Source organism: Oryzias latipes, chromosome 4 (assembly GCF_002234675.1).
Source record: "Oryzias latipes chromosome 4, ASM223467v1".
Classification (NCBI taxonomy): domain Eukaryota; kingdom Metazoa; phylum Chordata; class Actinopteri; order Beloniformes; family Adrianichthyidae; genus Oryzias; species Oryzias latipes.
The window spans coordinates 17818071-17844581 of record NC_019862.2 but is presented as its reverse complement, the minus strand read 5'-3'; the positions used below and the strand labels follow the sequence as shown (position 1 = coordinate 17844581).

General features: G+C 38.5%; 1 protein-coding gene across 11 annotated transcripts in view; it reads right to left on the bottom strand.

The window, feature by feature from the left end:
* lrrc7 (leucine rich repeat containing 7) overlaps window positions 1-26511 on the bottom strand; it is a 125067-nt gene that overhangs the window by 28150 nt on the left and 70406 nt on the right. For all 11 annotated transcript variants that reach the window (XM_020702499.2, XM_020702500.2, XM_020702504.2 and 8 more), the window contains 5 exons: window positions 8045-8247; window positions 2835-2952; window positions 2605-2683; window positions 2012-2101; window positions 200-256 (listed from right to left, as the gene is read on the bottom strand). In XM_020702499.2, the coding sequence (XP_020558158.1) occupies window positions 200-256; window positions 2012-2101; window positions 2605-2683; window positions 2835-2952; window positions 8045-8233 (533 nt within the window). In that variant the 5' untranslated portion in view covers window positions 8234-8247. The remainder of the gene's footprint in view (window positions 1-199; window positions 257-2011; window positions 2102-2604; window positions 2684-2834; window positions 2953-8044; window positions 8248-26511) is intronic.

The window sequence follows — 26511 nt, the reverse complement described above, 5'->3', positions numbered from 1 at the left end:
TTTTGTTTGACTAAAGAAATCTGTGTAATCGGAAAATAAACAATAGAAGTACAATGACTCATTTTTGACCTAACACATTTCTACATTGTTTCAGGAGCACCTGCCAGAGATTAACAGTTTTAATTCAGACACCTGGGACGTTGGTTTCATTCAGTCTTAAAGAATTAAGTTCCAGCACACATATGGGAGCTTGTCTTACTTTGGCATGGTTTTCAAGTGGTTCTCCCTCAGCTCCAGGATCCGTAGTTTGGAGAGTCTGAAAAACAGATGGCACATAAACCATACTTTAATTCCCTTCATTCTTGATGTGATTTTTGAGATTTTAGTGTATGAATTCACCTATTAATGGGCTTCAGCCGGTTGATTAAAATATATAAATACATTTAAAATAGAATCAGTAAAACCCTAAATAGGAGAAAAAGGAAAGAGAAACAGCAGTTTTTTTCTTTTTAAATTCTGTTTTTGCTCTATCTTACAATGGTTAACATTTTATCCCAACACTATAACAGTTCACCATAACAGAGATGAGCTACTTCAGAGAATTTGGTCCCCATCTTGAAAAATTAATGTCTATAAAAAAGGCAGTAAAAGCGTAGATGGAAAAATTCCTACAACTTACAACCACATGCCTAAAATTCTGTTGATATTGCTTTTGCTGCCAAAGCAGTCTGACCCATAGAGGCATGGATCAAAGGTTTTGTAGTTTCAAGATGTTTCAAGTCATGATCCTTGACCTGTAAGCTGTGTGGTGGGGCATCTATAAATCAGACTTTTAGATCTTGTAAATGTATCTTTTGTCACACTCCTAAAACCAGTGCTGCATCCTTTTTTGTTCTGTGGCGGGGTATTCATGCTGTTAAAAGATATCACAAAGAATTCACACAAAGTGAGGTTAGATGGTATTTGTCCTCTGCATTGATGGATGGATCCAAGAGCTTTCAGAAGATCTTTTCCTAAACCATCATGCTACCACCATCAACTTCCCTTTATCCTATAAAGGGCCGTATGTTTCATCCAAACCAGACTTTTTTTTCTACCATTGATCAGTGGGGCAGTTCTGATGCTCGTAGGCTTATGGTTAGATCCTTTTGGAGGGCAATGTCAGGTAAAGTTGTCTGTGGCTCTTTGGCAACACACAACAAACTGCAATTGTGTGTTCCAACCCTTTTACACCTAAACCATCATGAACTCTTTCAACACCTGGAACCACAGTAGCTCATCTCTTGGATCCATGTGCACCTTGGTTGGACATGATCACTGTTTCTATCTGTTAGCTTTGACAAAAATTCACCACTGTAGACAAGAGCTGCAGTTTTGGAGGTTTCTCTGCCTTTAACAATATAAACCAAGTCTATCCACCCATTCATCCATTTTCTCATCCCGCTGTATCCCTCTCGGGGTCACAGGATTACTGGAACCTAACCTGGCTACTGTTGGGCGAAGGTGGGTTATATCCTGGACAGATCGCCAGCCTGTGGCAGGGCCACATAATCACACACCCATACACACCTAGGGACAATTTAGAGTAACCAATTAAGCTGTGAAGCATGTTTTTGGACTGTGGGAGGAAGCCTGAGTGCCCAAATAAAATCCACACATGCATGGGGAGAACATGCAAGCTTCACACAGAAGTCCCAGCTGGGGTTTGAACCGGGACCTTCTCGCTAACAACTGCACCTCCGTGCAGTCCTTAAACCAGATTTATTTCACTTAAATCGTTGCTTCTGAGATTTTAATTTTTTTTATATACTCTTTCAAAACATTAACTTTGAGGACATCTACTTTATTTTCAATCCCACTAATTACCAGGAGACGAGAAGAGAAGTGATTGTGGTCATTTCATTACATCTGATGGTGTACATTTTTTAGTTTTGAATAAGGAGAAAAAATAATTAGTTGCAAATTTAAGTACAAATTTCCGGTTTTGAAAGAATATTTGATGAACTTGCATTCATTAGCTTTTAACAGACGATGAAAATATTCATATTTAGTCAAGCTTGCATCATTTTACCTGCCAAAGTTAGCCGGCAGATACTCCAGGAAGGCATCGTTTAAGAAGAGCTGGGTCAGATTCAGAAGCTGCGTAAAACCATCAGGGAGTCTGGAAGGGAGAGCGAGGCTCAGTGAGAAACAGAAAAAGACGGAAACAGATGATGAAGATGCAAAATAAAGAGGTGTTTCCCAATAAAGGCCTCAGCAGAAACAGCTAGCCACCACTAGCTTGCGGATGAGTCATTTGCTGCATGCACGTGGCATGCACAGAGGCACTTCTGTCTGCAGAATTTTTTTTTGCTTCAAGGCTACGACAGTGAATGGCCTGTTGCTGGAATCAAATAAAAACCCATGTTTTAGCAGAATCCTCTTTCTACTGTGTGTGTTTTATTACACAGGTGTGCATGTTGGACAATAAGCAGCTGGGCCTTTTTATGGACCTGAACAGACGGATATGAGCATGGACATGTGCTTCTGTAATAGGTGGAGAAAATGTGTGAAAATAGTTTATTGTTCTTTTTTCCCTCAGGAGATTATATCAAAGATTTCCAAATTTGTCTCTGGGTTTATGAACTTTGTTGCTGGGTTATATCTGTGATGTCAGTGTCTTACTTGGTGATGGGGTTGACGCTGGCCTCTACCACAGACAGGCCTTTACAGCACTTAATATTGTCTGGAAACTCCTGGATACCTGTCAGTCATAGAAAATAAGTCTGTGAGAGTGTAAATTGAAATATAGGTTTTATTTTTGACTGCCAAATGACTTTATGATCAAGAAAGGAATTCTAAGTTATCTTCATGATTAAGGTCCAATGCAAATCAATCATTGGTCTCACTGTTACCATTTTTACTGATGTCTAACTCTTTGAGGTTAACCAGGCTGGCGATGGTGGTGGGCAGGTTGGACAGGTCGTTATCAGGCATGCTCAGCTTCTTCAGGGCCTGGCAGTTGAAGAGTTGCTGTGGGGGAACAAACAGAGGATAGTTTTCTAACAGAAACGACCTTTAAAAGAAAACTACAAGAAAGAAAGGGCACATTTTAATTTTCTGCAGCAAAACACTACTTAACGTTGCAAAATTGCTTCAATTAGCTTTGTTTTTCTTTGAATGCTGCACATTAAATCAAAGGTCCCAAGGGTAAATGATAAGCTGGAGTTAATTCAAAGATGTATGGTCCTTAACTGGAAAAATTGCTAAAAGCAAATTATAATGAAAGCACCTCCACAGAATCAAAATGTTAATAATTAATGAAATTGCTCTTTAAAACACTACTTCATTCCATCACTTTCAGGCATAATATTAATAAACTTTTTGTTTCGTGCGGGCAAGGAAATGACCCCCCCCCAAGGCACTTGTAGAGCTATTGAAATGAGCAGGACAAAGTATAGCTGAGGTTTGCTCAGCAGTGAAGTTTATTTTGGAGAGGCTGGTGTTATTTCTGTTTATCTGTAAAGGATAAAAAAAAAAATGCACAAGTACTTTGTCATATTAAGTAGATTAACAAAAAGCAAAGGCAGAGATGGACAGGTCTTTGATTAATTGCAACAAACTACTGGAATAAATATCATAAAGTTGAACAAGGAGATAGGTGAAGTAATTATTGGAAAGAAATGTGGGTAAATTTTGTATTTGCTGCAATGCAACACTGCCTCTTTCAGGAATTGTAAAAGCAATATCTGACTCTGAGCAGGGTGCATCTGTTTGCATTGATAGGGCATTCATAAATGAGCAAATTCATCATTTTGTAAAGGAAGAAAATTCAGCTTCGTAGCAACACTAATGGCTTTAGAACCGTGATTTAGAATGGCCAGCTGGTTCAATCCGGCCCAGTCAAGAAGAGTAAAAATTATAGGGATGTTTAAAAAAAAGCACGTTTCTAGTCCATTCCTGTGGAGAGTTATGATTTTTTAAAGAAATAACCGAAATGCGCAATTCCGTTAATAGGGGAGCAAAGGAAAAGCAAAACAGGTGAAACAGCATATCTTTTCACATGCCAAAAGCGAAACCTAACAGCTCTATGTCTGAGCAAGATCTAGTTTGGTTCCGCGCGAGCCCCACCGCTGTTGCATTGCTATAAGAATGATCAGTAGTGAGTGACTCACTGATGACCAAAATGTTGTCAAAAAAAAAAAAGGTTGAACGTGACATCGGTGATGGAGCAGAGACACCTAGCTACCTTATTGCAAAAAAGTTGGAGCAAACATCCAAACCATTTTTGGATAGTTAACCTATTGAAAAATGCTGAAGGCTGCAGAAGTCTTGTTTCCAAAAAGCAGTCGACCTTTGCTAGCATAAGTCTGTCAAGGATTACAACTGTAGATACAACATCTCTGATGAGACTTGGGCGCCAAATGAAGGAATCCAGTCATTTATTGCATTTTTGGTCAGTATTGATGAAAGCACAGATACAGATATGGCACAACTGTGCATATTTATTAGAGGTGTTAAAGAAACGTCACAGCGGAGTTTCTTGTGTTGATGGACACAACAACAGCTGATGACATTGTTAGCTCTCTTGCTACTGCACCAGACTATGTTAGTGACCTGGTCACGTGATGTCAGTCTGGTTACTGATGGCGCCCCATTAAAGGTCAGGAGGAAGGTAGGTGTTGCCACAAAATTCAGGCAGCCAACCAGGAAAAGACTCTTGGACATTTCATTGTGTTTTGTACACTTGAATGACAGTAAATGTGTCATATCAGGTTTTAAATCCTAATATTGATGGCTTGGTGAAGTTCCAGGAGAGAAAGAGAGGTTAACTCCAAATTCTTATGTTCATAAATGTTTGCAAGTTTAACATACCGGTAATTTAATTTGTCACTGAGTTGCACATTTACATTCTAGGCAGCAGTGAGGTGCGGTCAGGTCAGGCAAGTGAGGCACAGCCTCACCTTGCATGATCGTGATAAAATAGAAAAAGGTAAATTAAGTAAATATTATTTTCCACTGATCTGTATTAAATATACATTTTCAGTCAACTCAACACGTTTTCCACAGTTTCTGATTTTAAAATCGCTGAATTTGAGTGTTGCACGATCAGATACGGAGTGGAAACTCCAGGTGAGGTTCTGAAGCGCTATGCCTCATGTCTGACGGCAGGGCTCAATGTTAACAGAGACGTGTGCTGAAAACACTGCTGTAGGCCCGTAGAAAAGGCTTTAGGTGAGGCAAGCCTCACCAGCAGGGGCAGACATGAGCTGACAGTTGCTTTGTAGCTACACTGGTGCCGTAGAAACAGAACAAACTAAGTACGTCTTTCTCCATTAAGAGGGAGATACTCATATAAAATAAAGGAAAATAAGGAAGAATTTCCAACAGATCTTAGAGATTTTTGTGGAGAAGGATCAGAGCACGGACTCAAAAAGAAAGCCCAAACATCGTTTTCAATGTTTGTTTTTTTTTAAATAACATGGGAGTAAGTAGAGATAAATATAAGTAAAATCACTTATTTTATTTTTATGATCATTTTCACATACGACATTTGATAACACTGATTAAAGCACCAGAATTTGAATGTGGAAAAATACCAGAAATAGTTACTGAAGGTCAAATGTGCGCTGAACACATCTGTATACTTTAATTTGTTTACAGTATATATGAATAATATATACACAAGAAGAGTGTTCTATCCGTCTATAAGAGAAATATTCTCCGGTGTGACAAAATATAGGCTAGTATCTATAAAAAATGTGTAAGTATACCTAAAATTGTATCTTTTAACATTAACAAAAGAAAAAAAAGCAATATAAATCCACTTTCAACAAATATTAACTTTATTTTGCCACACAGAAACCCTGTAATAGTCTAAAACAGAAAAGAAGCTTAAAGTGCCTGAAATAAAAAAATCTGTCATTCCTTATTTAAACTTGAAACATTTTGACCAACTGAACCATTTGATGCTGAGAAAAATAATTCAATCAATAAATAATATTAAATGTAAATTGATCTGAAACATTAACACAGCAGCACCAATATAGTTAACGTTTTTAGTCTGAAGAAATAGGTAAAAAACTTTGTGCTGATTTTTTTTCTAAATGATGGATTGTTTATTTATGATCTCATAAAGTGCAGCTGTTTTCCTGCATTACCTGCTGTCTTTATGTCAAATACTGATGCCAACTAAACGACAGGCAGACAAAGAATACATTTATGGAAATAAAGACACGTCATCAAAATGTCTACAATAAAGAATGACATTATTAGCAAGAGCTGAGTCATTTAAAGGCACACGATGATCCAGGTGTTGCGCAATCTAGCACTCCACGTGCGCTGTTCCACCTGAGCCCACTACCCCTCCCCTTTCATTGTCACACACAGCCGTGTGTGACAGGGAACAGCAGCAGCTGCAGGGACGGCAGTTCACAGTTTCAGGCTGTTTCAAACTCTGATATGTAACAGATAACAGGAAATCAATAGTGGCACAGATTTTTTCCAAGCACTGAGCCGCTGTCACCACCGCGCCCCGTTAAATTTGCGCCCGGGCAATTCCCTGTATTAACTGTGCCTAAAGCCGGTACTACTGCGTGCCCCCCTTGGCATCAGCCCCACTATTTGAGAAGCACTGGGTTATAGTGACAGCGTCTCAGGGTTCCCTGTTAAACGTCTTGAAACCACAACAAACGAACGGTCGTGTTTTCTGACATAGTATCTTCAGAGCGGCAGTAGTTTCTTACAAATTCGCCACTAAGTTGTGGACAGGACTGTTGAGCTACCACCCCTACTCTTCCCCCATAACAGAGCTATTTCTTTACACGCTCTCCCGCTAGCTCACATGTCCTTACACCACCAACGTAGCATTAAAGGTATGGGGTGGAGGAGGGCCCACCCCCCCATTGTATTTTTTATCTAAGAAATTTTTCAAATCAAGGTTTTTCACAATGATTTGAAAAAAAGAAATATTCAAAAATGCCATTAGAATTTAAACTTTCTATACATATGTTCTCCATCATGAGAAAAATGTCACAAGAACATGTTAAAGACACCCAAAAGCATTTTCATTGGAGTGCTTTTTTAATGCTGTAGGACTGATTTAAATCTGCAGCTCTCAGCACAAATCACGTGAGTCCATTTTACCCACAGCCACTTCCTGACATACATGAAGGGAGTTAATCAACCCTCTTATATAAAGTGCAGTCAGTCAACAGTGTTTGACAGATATCATAATCTGTGTTGATACCAATGGTCAGTTAAACAAAAGTTTGGCCTGCCTCTCACGCTGCCTTATTCAGTTTCCATCAACACAGGCTAAATTTAGAAATCCTACTCAACTTCCTTGTCATTTATACAGGATTGGGACATCGCCCTTTTACAAACAGCATCTATAATTCTCCTTGAGATACAGGGAGCCATTTTGTCACATGGGAGTTTACTGACGAAGCCTTTCAAGTAATGCAGAAGAACAGATATCCTCCATCAATTTATCCTTCACTTAACAGTGTCAGCTAGAAAAGATGCTCTGAGCCAAATCCTAAGAACTTCACAGTTGCTTAGAGTAAATCAGCTCAGTGGTCAAGTGATAGAGTTGGTAGAGTTGTGTGGTAGAGTTGTGGGTTCTAATTTGGGTCATACCAAAGAATCTACAAATGGGATCTAATGTCTCCTACTTAGCGATGGGGGTTGGATTGGGGTTTGTGACAACTGATGAGACTTTAACTTTAAAACCGCCTTCATTAATGAATGAATTTTTTATCTTTGATTGTGAATAAAATATCATTTAGTCAGGTGTTGCACATGTATTAACACCTTTGTTGCCACAAAGTAGCACTGCCAAATAAAACTTCGCACATTTCATTGAGGATGAAACATTTTACCTTTAGTATTAAGATTTTTTGTAAGAAAAACTAGATTTTAAGTGTATCACAAGCTCCTAATTTTGGTAACTAAAATTTTCTGTCATACTTTGGGTTTGATACTTTTTGCATAACTTGGCTTTTACCACAATTCAGACACATAATCAGTAGCATAAATAATATGTTGATTAAACTTGCTTTTGTGTGTGATGCAGAAGAAAGCTGTTGTTAGTAATGTATGCTTTTTTCAAACACAACCCTACCTTGGGAAGTTCCTCAATCTGGTTGGCATCCAGGTAGAGCTCCTCCAGGGTTCTCTCAAAACTGAAGATCTCCTTGGGCACCTGCTGAAGGCTGCAGTGGGAATAGTCCAACACTGAGATCACCTCCTCCTCACCACGGAAACAACGACACGGCACCAGCCGGCCAATCAGCTTCCGCTTAGTGGTCATTTCCAGACACTGAACTGTGAGAGAGAGAGAAAAAAAAGAGAGGGAATTTTTGAGTCATCACTGAAGGTTGGCATTTGTGCTGTTCACATAGCTTTTTTTCTGTCATGGAGATTTGGGCTGTTACACGACAAACTGATATATACCTGTGTGTCAAAAATGATGAGTGACACACTCCCCAGAAAATCTAAAAAAGAGAAACCTTGAAAAAATGTACCGGTGTGTGGATGTTGAAATGGTTCTGCTCACACGACTATCCATAAAACGACCCTTAGATCTGAAACCAGCTCATCAACAGAGGCACCATCTACGCTATGGACTCTTCTACAGAGCAGTGACTTTGTAATTTGTACATATTGAGCTGGGATTTGCTCTGGTCCTTTACAGTCTTGTGGATGATGAGCAATAACAGAGTCTAAATACCCTGCAGTTTTAAAGGTCTGCTGCTTCTTCATTGGCGCCGTACAAAACTGTACACCAGGCCAAACTGTGTCAAGTGTTTCAGCTGTGAGCTCTTAAGGGGTTACAGGGTTAGCGCAAAGTCCCCCAATTCTGTAAAATGTCACATTTTTAAGTTTTTTGAAAATAAAAAAAAAGTAATTGTAATTCTGCAACACACTTTTTGAATGTGGGCTTAGATTGCACAACTTTTGTTTTGCTTTATATTACATATATACAAGTCGAAGTTAGGTAGGAAGTTTGTCAATGTAACTAGAAGAAAATATTTACTCACTAATTCACAAATTTAAATGCTTTAACTCTAATAGAAGAAAAAAAGACAGGAGATCTAAAATAAATGTTTTTACTGACTCAAAAGCACTATAAAAGTAAAGCGGATTTATTACAATGTTTCATGTTTTCAGAGCCAGACATCTTGCTATAATCTTGTATGTTTACAATCAACAAATTCAGTGTCTAATTCAAAGTTTCCCTTATTTATAAGCATGAATGTGCAACAAATCCCTTAATTGACCTTGTCTTGTTTTATAATTTTTGTAATACATCTGTGTTTGTGACAAACAGTGTTTCCTGCATCTAATTGTTTGGAACTGGATTCAGTCGAAAAAATGAACAAATAGTGTTACTGTAATGAGTCACCAACGCCAGAATGTAGCAGATAACCACACATTTTTGTCCAAATAACCACATAAAAACAGAAAAGAAGCTGCTTTCACAGTTTCCTTTTTCTTTTTTGAACCAGTGAGCCAGCAGTTAAAAATATTTGCAGATTTCATAAAAGTGAAATGGTTTATTCTAGAGCTTTATTCACAATTCTGTTTGTGTTTCTCTGCATGGGTCCCACCTCTGAAGATTTGGCCGATTAAAAGACAGCTTTTGTAAAAGAAGAGGTTCAGTTGTGGTCATAAATCAGAAGACCCATTTTCAATGCAGGTGAGACACCACCAGGTACAAATAAAGCAAACAGAATAAGTTAACGGCACTTAATGGATTTCAACAAAACATTGTTGGCTTTGTGTATAAATGTAAAACTACATTCAATTTCTTCCTGGATTTTTTATTTGATACATTTTCCATCGTCTTTGGGTTGATGTTTTTCCTCCTGAACTATATCAATAACAATTATTGGCAGTGCCTTGACACTTTTACATAATAATCCTCATGTTCCGAAAGCAGAACCTATACTTTGTCTGCTTCTGCTGAATGACAGACGATCTTATCGTAAGATTATTAGAATAAAAAGGATGACGATTGTTGCCTGTTCCACAGAACAAGGAGCAACAATCTGCGTCTCTCTGTGCTTTTTGTATTGGTTTATACTGCAGTTCTATTACAGTCATCTACATCAATTTAATCTAACATTGTGTAAAAACTGACACGGTTTAAAACTTTGAAAATTTGGGAACTCAGGTGCTCATGTGTTTCAGTACAGTCAGTCATTTGAGAGCTTAAAATAAATAGTAAAATTAGGGGCAGATGGGTAGAACAGCCATCTTTGGCGAACCAGCCGCTGCCCAACTCACAGCAGGCTGAGGCTCTTTGACTCATCCAGTCTTTTCAAACAACGAACCAAAGCTTATAATTAGGACGACCCTTTTGTAATTCTGTGACAACATCCCTCCATTCCACAACTCCATTTGAAAAGCTGCCGGCTGAATGACATGAATAGACCTACAATGCAAATTAAAAATCCTTGAGTGAGGATTTATCATGCTGCTTTATCACCCAAGCGCTTACTCCACTCCATCTTCTGAAAACTAAAACCGTTTTGACAGCCTTTTCAAAAGAAACAAAAGCACAATTTTTCAGTTATCGGACTGACGCGCCAATTTCCTCTTGGCTCTTCGACTGCAGCGAGGGAGTGGGGCCGCAAAGAGAGAGAAGGGAAGGGAGGACATGAAGATGCAAAGGTGTGTAGTGCAGACGGGAGGACACCAGGAGGGTCTGCGGCTTTATCTCTGAATGAACACAGGCATGTCCAGCTCATTGCGAAACCAGATAAAGTCTGACGATCCTCACCGTGATTCAGTGCGCTCTGAATGCGTCATGTTATCTGCTCAGTCGATGAAAGTGTTCTGAAATCAGATATTAAGGTTCCAAATCCTTCAGGCCTGTTTATCTTAAAGGCTTGGACCATTAACTTAAAACATCCATATCCACAGTCATGTTCAGTGCAGGTGTGTAATGGGGCCAGCTGGGATGTAGTCCTTGTGCGTGTGTAAACCTCACACCTTGTGCTTTGAAGAGCGCTCACACCTTCTAATTGCCCCCGTTTAACTCTAACCTGGTTTGTTCGACATCAGAGGACAGATTTTAAAATCAACGCTTTCTACAGATGAAAAAAAACTGGAACAAGTCAGCGCATTTCCTTTTTTTAAATTATCAGAATACACTCCTTTTAAATAAAAACATCTCAGGTGACTGGCAGTGATGTGAATATGAATATTTAATTTGAAAATGTTAGTTTATGGAGGCTATTATGATCCCATGTGGCTGCACGTGTTTTAAACTAAATTTAGGGAACATTTTCCAATATTTTTGCAAAAACACCACCCTAAATTATGCACACTATGGCCACAGACGGCAAGTGGCTCAGGCGGTAGAGCAAGTCGTCCAGTAACCGAAGGGTTGGCAGTTTGATCCCCGCTCTCCCCAGCCAGCTGTTGTCTCCCGAGCGCGGCTCGTCTGCAGCTCACCGGTTCCCCCATGGGATAGTTCGAATGCAGAGATCAATTTCCCCGTTGTAAGATTAAAAAAAGTAAAATTTATTTTTATTTTACTAAATATTTGAAGACTTTGTATATTCTAAGCCCCACATTCTAACTGGACAACAAAAGTAATAAAGAAAGAAAAACAAATATAAACAAAAGGTAAGAAATGTACAATTTTACTACAAACACTGTAACAAACTAATAAAAAGTACATATTTCCAACTCTGCACAATAATTTTTACAAATCATGTTTATTATCTGATGTTTTTCTATAAAATAAGTTTAATCTCTACTAAATCTATTTTTTTGTTTTTATTTTAATATTGTAAATATACACAAATACAAAAAAATAAGCAATGTACATTACGAAAGCTTTTTCATAGTTTAATGTTTGATTGTTATCATTTTATTTGTTTCTTGGAAATAAAACAAGCAGTTTTGTTGCAGAGGTAAAGCGGTCGCCTCTGATTGGAAGATCGCAGGTTTAATTCCTGCCTTGCGCGCCCATGTGTCAAAGTGTCCTTGGGCAAGACACTGAACCCCACATTGCTCCTTGTGGTTATAGGTTGCTGCCAATGTTTATTTGAATTAATTACTTAATACCTGAACCACATGACATCTAATACATCTGCTGTGAGCCTTTGCAAAGTAAATGTTATCGGGTCAGAATATGCTGCTCTGCAGTGCGGTGTCTCTACAGACCTACTTTCCATATAATAATAATGGTTTATAGTTTGTCTTGCCTAAACCTCCCCTTTCACAGATCAGTCATCAGTGTGGATTAACACCCCCAAACTATGAAAGTTACACTGGATTAGGTGGCCTGTTGACTAAAACCCACGAGAGAAGTCTGCTAAATGAAACAACATCCCTACATCTCACAGGATGTCCTTTACAAATGTGGTTTGATGGATTAAGTTTGGTTCATTTTATAATCTCCGACATAAAGTGGCAAAATTTAAAATGTAAATATCTTTAAAAAATCTATAAATATGAACATGAAAGACCTGAGAGTGGCTTTAAAATTCATGTCCCTATATATCTGCACACAGCCTGTTAAATATTTTGTTACCTAAAATAAGGTACTTATAATGCAGGTGCTTGATTTTGCCCTCCAAGTCTATTGATGTTGGAGCTAAAAATTTGAAGGTGCAGCATACTAAAAATAACTGCCTTTTAGTCAAGACAAAAGAGAGAGAAGAGTATAATGTCCACAGGCGTAAAAGTGACAGATAATTGGAGCAAATCTCAGATTGTTTATGTGGGAAAAAGTGAAAGACAGCTGTGGGCAGGCAGCTTCATGACTGGCATGAAAACACAGCATTTCCTGAAGTTGCTTATTTGAAAGGCAGAAAACAGCCAACCTAACTAGCTGCATTAAGGCAAATTCAATCAGCAAGCGTAATGTTAAATATTTTAAATTGAAATTAAAAAAATGATACCGGTAATTGATTTTTTAAAATTTACTGCAGCTACACAGCTGCATGTTTGTGAATGAATGTAAGCAGGGCAATGAAGTGTCTTTTGAAGAAACCAAAAATGAAAAAAATGTAGGAGGAGAGTTGGAGTGATGCGGTACCAGCAGGGTGAAATGAGGAAGTGAGTATGGTTGGCTGTTTTGGCTCTCACCGCTGCTATGGAAACAGAGCAGACTGACTCTGCAGAGGCAATGCTGCTTGTCCAAACTCTAACACACAAACACAACACGCATCAGAAGAGATTATGATGTTAAAATGGGACAAAAGACTTAGGCTCGCAATGGACACACAATCACACACCTGTAGGTTGATTACTTCGGTGAAGTACTTTAAGTAAAAAAAAAAACACAAAAAAAACACTATAATCTGAAGTGGGTCAAAGTAAGACATCTGCGCCTAACCAATAAGAGGTCCCATAGACACTGGACACTCCCGCAAACCCACACAATTCCAAATGTACAGACAGGAAATATTTGTCAGACTCTTCTAAATGACTTCTTTTGTTTAAATGGTAAATGGCGTATTCTTTTTAGTGCTTTTCTACCTTCCTGGAAGCCCCAAAGTGCTTTACAGTCACACACATTCACACACCTCGCAGCCGAACACTGGCACCACCCTTCCACGAGAGGCAAGGTGGGGTTCAGTGTCTGGCCCAAGGACACTTTGACACATGGGTGGGCAAGGCGGGAATTTAACCTATGACCTTACTTTCTGAGGTCGACCGCCCTTCCACTGCACCATGGTCGCCCAAAACTTAATTAATTTAAGTTGAAACAATAAAATAATAAATAAACTATGTTGATCAGTCTAACAAGGCCACCTTACAATTTGGATTTTTGATTTGATTTGAAATGGTTTATTTCAAGCAAATAAATAAGAATAATACACAAAAACATTACAATCATCAGTTATACATTCATACAATGACGACTCAAACTTAGGATAATTAGTCATATTAATAAATATTGCTTGAAAGGTAGTGGAAGGAAGCGAATTTATATAATCCCATCCCAGTTCTACCATAACTATTTTCTTCTCTTCTTTCTCTTTCGGCTTTTCCCATCAGGGGTCGCCACAGCGAATCATCCTTTTCCACCTCACTCTATCATGGACATCTTCTACCCTAACATTAGCCAACTTCATGTCCTCTGTTAAGACATCCATGTATCTCCTCTTTGGCCGTCCTCTTGCCCTCCGGCCAGGCAGCTCCATCTCCAACATCCTTCTACCAATATATCCACTATCCCTCCTCTGAACATGTCCAAACCATCTCAGTCTGGCTTCTCTGACTTTGTCGCTGACACAGGCAACATGAGCCGTCCCTCTGATGTACTCGTTCCTTATCCTGTCTAACCTGGTCACTCCTAAGGAGAACCTCAACATCTTCATCTCCGCTACCTCCATCTCAGCCTCTTGTCTCTGTCTCACTGCTACCGTCTCTAACCCATAGAGCAGAGCTGGTCTCACCACTGTCTTGTACACCTTTCCTTTGAGTCTTGCTGGCACTCTTCTGTCACACAACACTCCTGACACTTTCCTCCAACCGCTCCAACCTGCCTGCACTCGCCTCTTCACCTCTTTTCCACACTCCCCATCACACTGAACTGTTGACCCCAAGTACTTAAACTCCTGCACCTTCTTCACCTCAGTCCCCTGTAACCTAACGCTTCTACCTTGATCCCTCTCGTTCAGACACATGTATTCTGTCTTACTACGACTGACCTTCATACCTCTTCTTTCCAGAGCAAACCTCCACCTCTCTAGCTGTTCCTCCACCTGCTCTCTACTCTCACTGCAAATTACAATGTCATCCGCAAACATCATTGTCCAGGGAGATTCCTGTCTTACCTCGTCTGTCAGCCTGTCCATCAGCATAGCAAACAAAAAAGGACTCAAAGCTGATCCTTGGTGTAGTCCCACCTCCACCTTGAACTCCTCTGTCTGACCTACAGCACATCTCACCACCGTCATACTTCTCTCATACATGTCCTGAACTACTCTGACATACTTCTCTGCCACTCCAGACGACCTCATACAGTACCACAGCTCCTCCCTCGGCACCCTGTCATACGCCTTCTCTAAATCTACGAACACACAATGCAGCTCCTTCTGACCTTCTCTGTACTTTTCCATCAACATTCTCAAAGCAAAAATGGCATCAGTGGTGCTCTTACGGGGCATGAAACCATACTGCTGCTCACAAATCTCCACCTTCTTCCTAAGCCTGGCTTCCACTACTCTTTCCCACAGCTTCATTGTGTGGCTCATCAACTTTATTCCTCTATAGTTGCTGCAGTTCTGCGTGTCACCCTTGTTCTTAAAGATCGGGACCAGAACGCTTCTCCTCCATTCCTCAGGCATCTTCTCACTCTCTAAAATCCTATTGAACAACCTTGTTAGAAATTCCACTGCTGTCTCTCCTAAGCACTTCCATACCTCCACAGGTACGTCATCAGGACCAACGGCCTTTCCGCTCTTCATCCTTTTCAGAGCCTTCCTAACCTCATCCTTTCCAATCTCTGCTACTTCCTGCTCCACAACAACCACATCTTCCTCCCTTCTTTCCCTGTCATTTTCCTCGTTCATCAGCTCCTCAAAATACTCCTTCCATCTTTTCTGTACACTCTCCTGGGTTGTTAGCACCTTTCCATCTCTGTCCTTAATCACCCTTATCTGTTGCACGTCATTCCCATCTCTGTCTCTCTGTCTGGCTAGCCTGTACAAGTCCTTCTCTCCTTCCTTTGTGTCTAACCTGTCATATAGCTCATCGTAAGCTTTCTGTTTGGCCTTTGCCACCTCTCTCTTCACTTTACGCTGCGCTTCCTTGTACTCCTGTCTACCTTCCTCAGTCCTTTCTACATCCCACTTCCTTTTAGCCAACCTCTTCCTCTGGACGCATTCCTGTACTTCCTCATTCCACCACCAAGTCTCTTTACCGTCTTTCCTCTTTCCAGATGACACACCTAGCACCTTCCTACCTGTTTCCCTGATAATCTCTGCTGTAGTTTCCCAGTCCTCTGGAAGCTCATCCTGACCACCCAGGACCTGCCTCAACTTCTGCCTAAATTCCTCACAAGTTTCTTCATTCTGTAGCTTCCACCACTTGGTCTTCTTTTCTGTTTTCCCTCTCTTCTTCTTCCTGACCTCCAGAGTCATCTTACACACCACCATGCGGTGCTGTCTGGCTACACTCTCTCCTACCACCACTTTGCAGTCATTAACCTCTCTCAAATGACCTCGTCTACATAGGATGTAGTCCACCTGAGTACTCCTACCTCCACTTCTGTATGTCACTCTATGTTCCTCTCTCTTCTGGAAGTAAGTGTTGACTACAGCCATTTCCATCCTCTTCGCAAAGTCCACCACCATCTGTCCCTCCAGATTCCTTTCCTTCACACCAAACCTGCCCATCACCTCCTCATCACCTCTGTTGCCCTCACCAACATGCCCATTAAAGTCTGCTCCAATAACAACTCTCTCTCCTCTGGGAAAACTCTCTATGACCTCATCCAACTCACTCCAGAATCTCTCCTTCACTTCTAACTCACAGCCAACCTGTGGCGCATACCCACTGACTACATTCACCATCACCCCTTCAATTTCTAACTTTAGGCTCATCATCCTGTCTGAGACTCTTTTCACCTCTAGAACACTGTTTACAAACTCCCCCTTCAGAATCACTCCTACCCCGTTTCTCTTCCTATCAACACCATGATAGAACAGTTTGTATCCTCCTCCAATACTACGTGCCTTGCTGCCCTTCCACCTTGTCTCCTGCACACACAGTACATCTACCTTCCTTCTCTCCATCATGTCTGCCAGCTCTCTGCCTTTCCCTGTCATTGTGCCAACGTTAAGAGTCCCTATTCTCAAACCTATGTTCCTGCCTTTTCCCTTCTCTCTCTGGCCACGGACCCTTCTGCCTCCCCTCTTTCTTCCACCAACAGTAGTCAAATTTCCACCGACACCCTGTAGGTTAACAGCATCGGTGGCGGTCGTTGTTAACCCGGGCCTCGACCGATCCGGTATGTCTAAAGTGTTGTGGATGATTCGCATGGTTATTTTGGCAATTTTTTACGCCGGATGCCCTTCCTGACGCAACCCTCTCTATTTATCCGGGCTTGGGACCGGCACAGAAGTTACTGGCTTGCAACCCCTGTGGCTAGATTAACTATTTTATTACATGATTTATCATTATCATTTTTCTCAGACAGAATTAAGAATCCTGAAATATCAATAAAGCACATGAAAATGATTAATTACTTAATTATTATGTGTTATAGGGTTAGGGTTAGGGTTAAATAACTTTTAGAAATCAACATGGCAAATGCAGATCAGTTATCCAAAATATATGCAGATTATGTTAATTATAAAAATAATGTATATGATTAATAAAATACTATATCCGTAAAACAGACTGTTTCAGAAAGATTTCAAAAATGTGATCAAGTATCAAAAGTTAAAATATGTGCAAAATTATGTTACATTAGGAAAAATCATGAATCCATTTTTCAATTTTTGGAGCAAGTGAAGTAACATCATTAGAAATCAATCAATTTAACCATTTCCAGTCATTGAGTAAACATTTATTTTTATTATTTATTTTTATAATAAGAAAATGCTGTGAAGTAAAATAAAAAAGGGTCCATAATTTGTCGAATTACCAAGGTTGGTATTCCTTCTTCTGCTGATTAAAAGCTGTTCTTCTTGAAACAGAGTTTATACTGTACAATGCTTTGTGTATTCTACTGTGAAGCAGGGATGAATTGAGAGCCGAAAAATGACAGTAAAGCACTAAAACTGATGTCACTTCATCTCTTCTAAAAATGAGCACAGTAGCATTTCTGCCAGTATTACAGAAGAAATAAAAGAACAGAAATGTAACCAAGCCCGGAAATATGAGAAAACTGTTGTTGCTTTAGAACCAAACTTAAAAAATGGACTTTGCCAAAAGGCTCCAACGGTGAACTGATGAAAATAAAAACATTGTATCGATACTTTCGTTTTTAATTACCTTTCTGACAAGTTTTAATTCCTACAAACAGTTTCTTTTAAATAATTTATCATTAAATCTGAAGATTTTTTTGTCATCTTTTGGCATATACCATCAGGGGTCGCCACAGCAAATTAGCTATCTCTGATTCATACATTTGGCTTTGCAGAGAGTTTAACCCCAGATGCCCTTCCTGACACAACCCTGTATTTTATCCAGGCTGGGGACTGGCACAGGGAGACCCAAACTTGGGCCACCTTATGGCTACATAGTTAGGCAGTAGCGTAAAGGGTCTTTCCCAAGGACCCACACTGGATGAAGCTCATTTAGCCTGGGAAACAAACCCATGCATCAAGCCTACACAGAGCCAACTGAGCAATCCAATGCCTAAATCTGCATAAAAGACGAATATACTAAATGTTTTTTCCACTGAAAAACAGCTGTTAAACCTGTTATGGTTGTAAGAAACTACTATATAGAAACTATAACAGAAATAAACAAAACAGGTTTAGGGTGTGGCCAAACTTGAATTAATTAAGTAAAAAATGATCAACATTGTGAAATCACAAAAACTTTGTCAAGTCTTTTTGCCGAAAGTTATGAACCAAAAGGGCCTTGAATAAAAAGGCTTATTCACTGTATCACATTTTGCAAAGGACCTTGAAAAGAACTCTGTGAATATTTGATGTTTTTATCAGTGTGCTATGCAGATGCTGTGCATTTTTGGCCATGATATTTATGAGCTTATGTCATTGGCTTTTGAACATAGTTCCCTCTGTGTTTTTTCGAGCAGAATGGCCAGCTTTCTTCATTTGCTTTTCTCTAGTTTGCTTGAGCAACCGTCTGATGCCCCAAAAGAAAACAAAGAATGGTCCACAGAAGTATGAATAAGAACAAGAACATATTTATGCAAACATTGAAAGATTTATAGATTTCCCTCATATGAATGATATACAGAAATAAAAATAATGTTAATATTAACGAAGAAACAAGTAAAGCTGGTCTTATCTACTGCAGAAAATTCACTAATAAAGTGTCATTTTATGCATTCAACCCCCTGCACTCCTCCATCTTTTCTCCAATCTTCATTTTTTTTAGCTGTAGTTTTTGTACATAATCATCTGTCCCGTTCTTCAAGAGCTCCAGAGGGTGAATTCCCTCGAGTGCCATAACAGTCACCACTACACGGCCTTGCAGTCGCCATAGTAACTGCTGCCATAGAGACCGTCTCCCGGGAGCCGGGTGTATTTTTATTCATTCCCTCTGTCATAAAACAGAACATTCACTCAGTGGGCGATCAATCCGCATTTGGCTTCACCTAATGTGGACGAGGATTCGGCAGACACTTTTATAGCACCTGAATAGAGCTTCAGAACAGCAAGCCTGTCAAAATCACTTAAGATTAAACAAACACTGTGTTTCACTCAACAGCACGGGGGCAAACAGAGACACACACAAACACACACACTTATCTTTATTAATACTTGGAAAATCCTGTTTCACATTCCAGTGTTCTGTCAAACAAACCTCTCAGCATCCATGTTCTAACGTTTTCAAATTCCCTGTATATGCACACAACCTGAAAGATTTTTTTTTTTTGGTTTGAAAAAGCATCGTAATTAATTACAAAAGTTCTGCTGAACAGCTTTTATGAGATCATGCAGTCCTTTTGCTGGCAGAAACACAAACGGTCCATAGGAAAATATGAATGATATAGGTGGATAGCACATCCAGAAGACACCTCCAGGCATGTGATGCGTGTTAAAAAACCTGCTAAATGCGGGTTCTTGAATACGCTTTTAGGATATATAGAGAAGTAAAAAGGACACCATCCGCATATCACTGCCAAATCTGAGCCTGTGATTGGTCAACCTGGTTTAACTTTCAACGTGTGTTTAATGGCCACACGTTTTGTACATAGAGACAGAAAATAGTTGTAGAAACTTGCGTAGCTACGAGTGACCGTGAGAATTATTAATGTGGAAGCCCAAAACGTGTGTTTACATTTGTTTACATAGACTTTTCATTGAAAGGGGCCTCTTGAACATGCGTTGCTAAGGGCAGTGTGAACATAACTTATCATCTTCAGTTGTTAGAAAATAAAAAATTTAAGTAAAACTTTAATGAGTTAATAGTTACCAATCATCAGCACACAAAACTGAATAAAATGTGTTTCGCAGATTCATTTTGGGTGCAAATTTTTGTAGGAAATATTTTCCAATTTAAAAGAAATTCAACTTCACCATGTCACTTTTTTGCATTTGCTACCAAACGTTTGACTTCTGACAACAGATCGTTTTACGCTCATTAACATTCTGACATCTCTGTCATTTAAAAAACAAGGCAGACAATGAAACTTGTATTATAAATTCAAATGTCTAACTAAAAAACAACAGGGAGCAAAACATCAAAAGACAGAAACTTGGCACCCAACATTTGCTCCTAGGCGAGCGTCAGTCCAATTTCCTCAGCTGCTTCACGCCTTTCAACTCTTTGACACAAAATCAGCATTATAGAAAGTAATATTTCTTTTTGTGTGTAAAATGTTTAACCCATGAACAGTTTCTTGTTTTTAAAAGAGTCCAGTACCTGTTTTAACTTAAAAATGCTCAGATTGTTTTTTCAAAAGTTACGACAGAACTCTGCTCGTAAAATAGGTGATGTTTAATGAAATATTAAAGCAGCAAAGTAGATCATCTCCAACCTTCAACATTTCCTGTAAAGAGATTGAGAAGTTTAGAAACCTAAATCTGGTTGAAACCCGCTGAAGTGTGAGGAGATGAAATAAAGAAACATATTTTTTTTAGGCATCAAACAGTTTTGGCATCGATACAGCTGTCATGGGATAGCACTTTCATGTTTCTGATGAGGACAGAACTCATTTGCTCCATCACCCTTCTCTCGCTTGCAGCCGGTCTAAATGTTTTCGGCAGTAAGGCTCCAGGTGGCATGTCTGTAAAACTCAATGACCCTTGCAGCACCGACACTAAGAATAACTGTTAGCCGACCCGACAAAGCATGGAACAGCTGATGGTATGCCCTCATGCCCAAGATGGGGCAATCAATTATGCTGAGATGCATGAGTGGACTAGTAAACATACGAAAACAAACCAAGTGGGCCAAACTCTTATTGAGGTCATGTTTCCATTGCAAGCAAATATTCTCCAAGCACTAAGCATCAAGGACAAAATGCTTCCAATCAAAAGACTACAAGAAAGAGCAGAAACAGCTCTACCCAATGGGATGCTCTCACTCCCACATCTGCAATCTACATAGAAATTGTATAACAATTGCCATTGTCTTTAATTTTACAACTCCCCCAACTTGTCCCCTAATTTACATGTCGAAAAGAATTACAAAAAATACAAAAAAATTTACAATGCAAATGAAAAACCCAATCCCCCAGGAAATACTCTGTAAATAAGTTTATGAGGAATGAAAACGATCATCAACAATTTACTATGCATGCATAGTGTAATGTTTTTTCTGAAGTGTATCTCAGATTAGATTCACCTTTAATATGGAACGTGAGAATTATAAAAAGTTATGAAATAATATGACTAAGAACAGTTAAGTTTTATAATGTGAATTGTAACGCTAATGTAAAGTTTACTACAATTAGTATGGATAGACATCAAGCAACTAGGGCTCAAGCAAGGAAATGAAAGTTTGAATGACTTGACCGAGCAAAAACAAAATTTTGGCAAGCTTGATGTATGTGTAACAAGAAAAAAAAATAAAAAACATAGTTTGGGGAAACAACTAATTGCGGCCCATGGCACACTCAGGCTAGCCATCTCTGCCTAAGCATGTCTACTATCAACAACCTTAAACCATAAATGCTGAAAACTTTTATTAAGAAAGTAAAATTCAAAAATTTAAACTTTTTGCCAAATGACAAAAGCAAAAACAAAATATTATAAATCCCTGTTAAGCCCACTACATCCAAGAATTGAAAGGAAAAAACGTTTTTACTAAACCCTTTAATGAAAACCACAAAAAATGTTTGCAATATCTTTCTTTATGAGATATAGAAAGCATCCATTATGATACATCGGGTGATGTGTTACGTTTTTGTTCACAAAAATGTTAGTTTAAGATGCAAAAATGAGTATTAGGGAAAAAATAACTTATTTATCTACCGTCTCAAATTTCATCCACACATTTTTAATATATTTATTTTGCATTCTTTCAATACATCAAGTAGTCATTTAAAAAAATAACAATACATGAGTTATTTTTAATATAAAGGTTCAAAAATTAGCCAAACTCTTCAGACCGTAAGTTTCAGAAAGCAGCCATCACTCAAATGGTCAGGAAAAGCACTTCTACTGCCCCTACTGGAATGATGATGAATTACAGGGCAGAAAACATGAACCAAGTTATAGGTTATTGGTTTTTAAGAAAGTTTGGATCACACTAATGAGATAAGGCGGCTCAGAATTGCATGTATCAAATATGGTACTAATGATTAATGGGGTTAATAGAACTTTAATAACTTCTAAAATGATTACAATTGCGTATATGTCTAACTTGTTCAGAATTATATGAATTTTTTTATTGTTCGGTTGTTTTTTTTTTATTTTTCATTCATTATTATTCAACAAGGAGTTGATATAAAGTTGAATAATCCAAGATTTTTACACAATTGAAAGCAGGTCTCATTTTTAACATGAAAACACTTTGAATGTTGTCCCTGTGACTTAAAAAGAATAGTAATTAACAATATATCATAGTCCAATTAAGTGATTACCCATGAGTGTTGTGTCATTGTTATTGAGAAAGAATGGCATAAAATAACAATGGTTTCATCCTAGAAACAATGTTTGCCATTCATGTTTCTTTGTATTTTCCGATTTTTGTCTCTGTAGAAAATTAATTATAACAGAAATGGAGTTTTCAAAGTTTTAAGCCAGTTTTTTCTGTCTTCATGGTCATAACTCTGAGCAAGCAAGAATTTCACCATTTTGTTGTGCTTTTCCAAAGTACAGAAACACAGCAAATTTCAGACATGTTCTACTTCAAACCAAGAAAAGACTTGACTGTTTAGATGCAAAACCTGCAATTTCAAGATCAATCACAGTCACTTAGCTCTGCTAAGATGTGACTACAACAGGAGGCAGTGTGGCAGACAAAGAATAACGGCGTCCCAACAGAGAAGTTAAAGCTCTGAATCAATTCCTCCATTCACAATTTGCAGCAATGGATGAAAGGGGAGAGTGAGTGAGAGCTTTTCTACCCGAAAGCCAGTAACAGAATGTCATAACACAAATTCAGCAGAGCCTGTGTTCACATTCTGTTTATGATCTTTTGGCATCAGTGTAAAATTGATATTAACAAAAAAATTAAAAATAAAAAAAACAACGTTTGATTTATTATACGAAAACAACATATAGACAAACCTTTGCCTGCCTTTAGAAAAGCAGCCATTTAAACTGACAGAAAGCAGTTTAGTAAATTTCATTTGAGATAATGTTCTGTTGGATTAATGAATTATACAATTTTAATAACCCCAAATGCACCTCAACAATAGATTTCAGATCAAAAGTGTGGAAGTTTCTGACTGTGGGGTTCTATTTTTTTCTACTACTCATTGATGTTACAGAATAATTCGGTCACTTAAACAGAAAAAAACATGTTTTATAGTCAAAATAAAAGTAAGAAATGCAGGAATACTCTCAGAAATCTACTAAATCTCTTAGTAATCTACAAACTGGAAGTAATGAAGTTGTGTTAAACTGAAATCTTCCATTGAATATCAGAAATTCTGTTAATTCTGAGCTACCAAACTCATCTGGAATGACTTCTTTGGTTTTTCACATCAGGGTTCCCCTTCTCCAACTGTTCCTGAGTATCTGTGAAGTTAACACTCTTCATCCTTCTCTTCTTCCTCTCCCTCTGTCATCTCTCACTTTCTCTTCTCCATTTCCAGGCGAGTCTTATCATTTTTTTTCTTTTCTCTATTCTTCCAGGGTTATGCTCAGTGGCCCAGTTCTTTCTGCTTGAGACGGCCTGACACATCTCCTCTTTCTGTCTTCTCCTCTTTCCCTTTCAAGCCTCTCTTTCTTTCTCAGCCCTCTTCCTCCATCTGCCTGCATGTAACTTTTTCTTTCCTCTCTTTCCTCCATGCCATCCCAAGAGGCAGAAAAGGAAGCCATCTTAAATCGAGCAGTCTGTTTTGTTTGTTTCCGCTCTGCGAGAAAATCTTCAATCCTAAACTCCAGGAGGTGAGACACAGGATTTCCTCTTGTGTTTTTTTCCTTTTCCCTATAAAAACTTTCATTTTAATTGGTCAATTGAATTTTAAATCAGCTAACTGCACTCGATACAGTACAGACTTCTAGGCTTTATTAATAGTAGTCATGGAACTTTAAACCTATTCTAATTCACCAGAAGTCTTTACAAATTTGAAGAATTCAAATTAAAATAGCAAAAAAATATTACAGAACATCTTGTTATAACTTGTTATATCTCTTATAACAAGAAAAATTAAAGTCAGAAAGTGATTCCCATCAAAACTACCTAAAAAACAAAATAAAATCAATTTGGGGGCCCTTTTGAGAGAACTCATACTGTTTACTTCTTTATACCTGAAGAAGAATGAAGTCTGTGGAAAAACCTTCTGCATCTTTACATTAGATAGAAGTCTTGAAAGTCTGTAAATCAGGCAAATAAAATGTACTTTTGTGAACAACACAAAGACTTTTTTAAATCAAGACCTGAGATCATGACTTTTGTCTGTATATTTTCTCTACTTTGCTCTATTTTCCCAAACTTTTACACACAAAAAAATTTAGGTGTATTCAAGCTTCAGGAAGAATAGAACAGAAAAAAGAAATGAAGTACCATAAAACAAACTTTCATGTTCTTGAACAGTGGGCTTGTCATCAGTTTCCAACTATTGAATTTAGCACTATTACCAGAATTCTCAAGCTATATTTTAACTTAATATTAATTTTACTGGTGACCCTAAGAGTTACAGGTTTTTCATCTTTGAGCATTAAAACTTTTACACCGCAGATTTCTCTGTCAAAGCCTACTTTGCTCTGACCGAAACTCCTTATGCGATCAACGTACGGTAAATCTGCTGATCGGCAGAGAATATCAGCTTTTTGCCAGTAAGGAACAACTCAAAGTGGCTTTTTCCCGATATGTATGTAAAGTTTTAGACACTGGCGGAAAAGTGTTTTTCTTCTTAAAAGAATACGCTGATTCACGTTAATTGTGTTAAGCGTTGAAAAGTTACGATTGTTGAAGGTATGTTAACACTGGAGCTGTGTTACAGTTTTACAAGTCTGAAAGGTTTGTTTACATCCTTTGTGAAAGGATTACAGTTTTTGCCCCGTTTTACACTTGTGTTGCACACAGAACTGTTAATTCACATGAAAAAGTTTTAATAAAAGGTTCTGAAAACTAGTAGCATTTTCGTTTCTGGCCAATGATGCCTTGCTGCCATCTTGTCTGCAACCAGGTTGCCCTCGAATTTGGTGCCAGTGTTATCTAAAATTATCATTGGAGAAATAAAATAAAAGAGTCAAATCCTTTTTAGTCATCTGACAGTTATTTATAGGCTTTTCCCTTTTCATTTGTGTTGATTAAGCACTTTTTTTCCCCCTTTCTTTTGATAAAGACACTTTGGGACCTTCTTTTTTTTTCTTCTCAAAATACAAAGAATTTCATACAGTTTTATCCAGATTCACCTTTTGGTCAACCAAATTCCTAATTTTTCCAGGCGCACCAAATGTTGCTCTTTTCAGTCTGCACCAGAGTTGAGCTTTACAGTCTAAGATAATGAAACCAAAAAAACAACTAAATAAAAGAAAAGTAGTTTAAGTGGAAATCCTATTTCAAAAACTGTCCTCCTTGCCAGTCGTGTTATTATAAACTGTTTTCCTGATGTTTCCACAAAATAAACAAAGTTTTGAGCATTGAGTTTGCCCTGACCCTTAAAATTATATGTCAAACTTTTGTATTTTCTTCCTGGTGAAAAAAACTGATTAGAGGTTTTCAAGTTTATATTGATTATCTCTGACACTGCAATCACTTTGTATTCGATACGCACTCGTCATGACACAGCAATGCACTTCGCACAGCACTGACCCGAAATTATATACATCTATCTACTCATCTTCTGAAGCTGCTGAATCTCTTTGGAGGTAACAGTACTGCTGGAGCCTATCCCAGCTACTGTTGGGTGAAGGTAGGGTATACGCTGGTCAGTTTGCCAGTCTGTTGCAGGGTCACACAATCACAAACACACCTATAGGGACAATTTGGAATCACCATTTACACTATGCAGCATGGTTTTAGGGGGAAGCTGAAGTGTCTGGAGAAACCCCACAAATGCTTGGGGAGAGCATGCAAACTCCATACAAAAAGACCCCATCTGAGATCTGAACCAAGGCCTTCCCACTGTGAGGCCAGAGTGCTAACCACTACACCACCATGCAGCACCATAAGAAAACACTAAATAAATATTCTTGCTACATGTTTGAAAACATTTCATTTCTAATGTTTTATTAACAATTTTCCATTCTGAATCTGGATACAGAAGATGTTCTGGTGATATAAAAAAGCATTACCCAGCCCTTAAAACAAGAATCCCATATGCAAATAAAAACTAATCTGAGAACCGGTCCG